Raw genomic sequence first — 4,068 nt, forward strand, 5'->3', positions numbered from 1 at the left:
GTTCCGCAGGTCGTCCCCATGTCTGCCTGCTGTGACCTGCAGCTCCTCATACTGTAGGTCAGTCGAAGAGACAAAAATTCTATGTGGGTTTCATATACACAGGGGGGCTCTCACTTCTGAAGCAGGAGTGTAATAACCTTGAGATTCTTGGGAAAGTGGATGTTACATGGTTATTGGACATTGTAAACACCAGCCAAACACCATGTTGGTTAGGAGACCGCATACTGTACAATTCTCTTGGGATCTGACAATGTTCTGTAGGGTATTCTGAGAAGGAACAGTCACGGTACATACAGCCTTAGCCGAATGATTACATCTTTATATGGTATCATTTCTTTTCTCTCTGAGTTCCTTGCTTTCTAGATTTGGTGTAAGTTGTACAATTCTCTAATCTTGGGTAGTGCACCTGCCGTCTTCCAGTTGGTCCACTGTGCCAGCGGATCAGAGCCTTTTGGTATCAGGAGGTGGGATGTGGAGCTTGGGCCTGTGGATACCTCAGCAGCTGCCACCTCACTGCTCACCTTGGTCTGGTACCAGGACTCAGCCTCAGCCCGGCTGCGCTGAGCGATGTCCTCATACTGGGCTTTGACTTCAGCGATGATGCTGTCCAGGTCCAGGCTGCGGTTGTTGTCCATGGACAGGACCACAGAGGTGTCTGAGATGTGGGTTTGCATCTGAGACAGTTCCTGCAGAACACAAGGTGCTTGGGTCTTCTTTGGGCATGACACCGGCAGAGGTCCCAACTCCCAGGCCTTCCTGCCCTGGCCGATCCCGTCAAAGTGAAGGACAAGGGGGTGAGGAAACTCACTGCATCATAGAAGGCTCTCAGGAAGTTGATCTCATCGACAAGACTGTCTACCTTGGCTTGCAGTTCAGTCTTATTCATGTAAGCAGCATCCACATCCTGGGACAGAGGCAACAAAGTAGAGTGAGCCGAGCCCTCCCGCTCAGGCCATCCACCTCTATCTTCCCGGCCCCCGTCCTTTAGGATGGGAGTGGGACACAGAGCTATACCTCTGGTTTAGCAGAGAACCTGAATCCCAACTTAGTCAGCTCACCTTTTTCAAGGTCACAAATTCATTCTCTGCTGCTGTGCGCTTGTTGATTTCATCTTCGTATCTACAAGAAAAGGGTAGAACACACTGGAGCCAGTGTGTGGATGAAAACCAAAGGCCGTCGCTCATCCCATGTTTCCATAAATGGAATATATCCAGATCCTGCCACCGACAGACTAACAGTGGTTTTTCATTTTACTGCATTTTTTCTTGTTTCTCTGCCCCAACCTCCCATGACTCTCTTGTCTTACATTTTTTGCCGTTTGGCGATGGTTCACGATTGCCATCGCTAGGACATTTTCCTACAGAATTGTGTGCACATCTAGACTTGTCATCCCGTCTCTCAGATGCCAGCTAGAGAAGCTCAGCCCACCCCTCTTTCTTCACTCACTTGCTCTTATAGTCTTCCACAGTGTCCTGCATGTTCCTCAGCTCTGAGTCCAGGCGGCCTCTCTCTCCCTGGATGGAGTCCAGCTGCCTCCTGAGGTTGCTGATGTACTGCTCAAACAAAGGCTCCAGGTTCTGCCTGACTGTCTTGGTGCCCTGCTCCTGGAGCAGGGCCCACTTGGTGTCCAAGACCTTGTTCTGTTGCTCCAGGAACCGCACCTGGAGGGGGCCCAAGATGGTTATTGGTTGGATGAAGGCAGAAAGTGAGAAGTGATGTGTTGGTACTCTCCCTGCGGTCTGGGCTTCTCCCGGGTGCATGGTTCTGAGCATACACAGAGCCTCAGATCGAGAGCTTGTTCCTCTGCAGTTTCTCTTTTGCACCACACAGATCTACCAGGAGAATCTCATTGTGGACCACTAAGGACTTCTCGCCGCCTAATTTATGATCCTGATCAGTGGTTTTGAACATTTCTTCTGCTCTTTCCAAGCAGAATCACAATTCTACTTTAAAGCAGTATTTTTTGATACATTGTACAAGTTTCCACTAGGGATACATCTCAGTTGTAGGGATGTCAGCGTTGCCTAATGACTGGACTAGCATGTCACCTCTCGTTTAATGCACACATCTCCTAGAAAGCATTCCCGTTTTCTCATCACTCTCTATTTCTGGGATAAATTAACATTTTTACATATTGTGTGACTTGCTCTAATTTTTCCCTTAGTCTAGCCAGAAAACCTTTTTCTTTCCATTTTTTGTTTGGCCTCTTCTTCTCATCCAGACCCCAGAGTGCAATCAGTGGCCCAAACACCACTGGCATGTATTATATCTCTTAGATCCTCAAGAAGGGAGGCCTAGCCCTTCCCCTGCTCACACTGCCTCATCTGGGGTCTGGCGGGGCTCAGCAGCTGCAAATGGTTTGCATCTCTTCTGCTCTTGTCACCATGGGGCCGTCTGGAGCCCTGGGAGAGGCAGCGTGATGCCCCATCCCTCTGACCTAGACTCCCGCGGTGGAGGTTTGCTGTGTCTCTCTGGGTGCCCTGAAACGCCCCGTGGAGGGCCAGGCCTCATGGCTCACCTTGTCGATGAAGGAGGCGAACTTGTTGTTGAGGGTCTTGATCTGCTCCCGCTCCTCAGTCCTCAATCGGTAGATGGTGGGGTCGATCTCCAAGTTCAGAGGAGTGAGGAGACTCTGGTTGATGGTGACCTCTTGGATGCCTCCAGGGGGGCACACGGGGAAGCCAGCGCCCCCATAGCCACCACCAAAGCCAGCTCCACCACCGAGCCCAAAACCACCACCAAGTCCACCACCATAACCGAGTCCACTGCCGACTCCACCTCCAACTCTGCTGCCATAGACTCCACCAGCGGCACAGCTGCCCCCTCCGATGGAGATCCTCTTGGAGCCCCCCAGGCCATAGAGGCTCCTGCTGCCAAAGCCAGCTCCTCCACACACCGCCCCAATGCCACCGCTGCCCCTGGAGCGGCACACAGAGACACTGCTGAAGCCAGAGCGGCTGAGCCCGGGGACTCTGGCTGAGTTGGCAGTGAAGCCACGGCGGCTGCTGCTTTGGCACCTCACAGTGTTTTTGCTAGACATGTTTCCTGGGGTTGAGAATGCTGGGCAAGGCGTGAGAGGCTGAGGGCAGAGCTGAGAGAAGCAGATGAAAGGGAAGTGCTCGGGCAACAGCTTATATATGTTAGCGATGGGCTGGGCTGGCTCCTGGAAGGTGAGCTTGCAGTTTGGGAAGGGCTAGGCTTTACAAATAATGAGATCACCCCCAACTTCTTGAAAGGTATGAAACATGAGGATTGCTTTTTGGCTTGCTTTAGTCATGGAGAAATTCTCCTGCCTTCCAGCCTTGACTTGATCCCAACACAATAAGCAGAGATGTAAATTCAGTGAAGTCATGAGTTAGTCATGTTCTCAAACAAAGGAGACAAGGAACTGATCTGTGATAGGTGTCTCTTCCTTCTGCCTGTTCAGACACTCCCTGGGTGCCCCCTTCCCACATGGGTTTGCATTTCCACCAGCACCTCCTTTCTGGACAGTTGGGGGACTCTGCCAGAGGAATTTGACACATTTGCCCAGTGGCCTGCAGAAGAAGTGGCCTGCTGTGCCTTTTTTGCTTTGTTTGAGCCATTTCTGCAGCTCCTGTCAACCCTTCCTGGTGGTCTAGACATGGGAATGGAGGTTATTTGTGGGCCATAAACCCTTCTTGCCTTGTATAGCTAAAGGGATGGATTTTAGATTTTTCGCTGTAAGAGCAGCATTTACTCATTATCCTCTGTGATATCCTGGTCATTGGCCACTTTCTGGAGAGAACAGAAGAGACATCACCAGACCTCTGCATAAGTTTCTATCACTGCCTACACTCCCTTCTACTCTTATTTCCTTTCCCATTAGGCCAGTTCTTCTGGAACTCTGTCTTTCCCGTTCAAATTCATACACTCCTGACTCTGGTATATTTGAATGCTCGTGTCAAACTTTGAGAATCCAAAATGAGAAGCTCAAAAGTCCTTGAAATTTTCTCAAAAATTTTATTCTTACTGCATTTTATATATTTTAGAGATCTAGAATCAGACATTTTCTAGGGTGTGTCCACAAATTTGAGGGGCATATGGAAG

At 50.1% G+C, this 4,068-nt stretch overlaps 1 protein-coding gene across 1 annotated transcript; it reads right to left on the reverse strand.

Moving 5' to 3' along the window:
- Nucleotides 1–3,040, reverse strand: LOC104851963 (keratin, type II cytoskeletal 6A; the record flags this gene model as incomplete). Its single annotated transcript, XM_010609398.2, has 6 exons — nucleotides 2,519–3,040; nucleotides 1,447–1,661; nucleotides 1,059–1,119; nucleotides 809–904; nucleotides 522–686; nucleotides 1–51 (listed from the first exon to the last, which is right to left on the reverse strand). Coding segments are annotated over exons 1-6 (1,110 nt in total), but the record flags the coding sequence as incomplete, so codon positions are not given.
- Nucleotides 3,041–4,068: the final 1,028 nt, after the last annotated feature.

The sequence above is a fragment of the Fukomys damarensis genome, unplaced genomic scaffold (genome assembly GCF_012274545.1).
Source record: "Fukomys damarensis isolate Sample0158 unplaced genomic scaffold, DMR_v1.0_HiC HiC_scaffold_15, whole genome shotgun sequence".
NCBI lineage: Eukaryota > Metazoa > Chordata > Mammalia > Rodentia > Bathyergidae > Fukomys > Fukomys damarensis.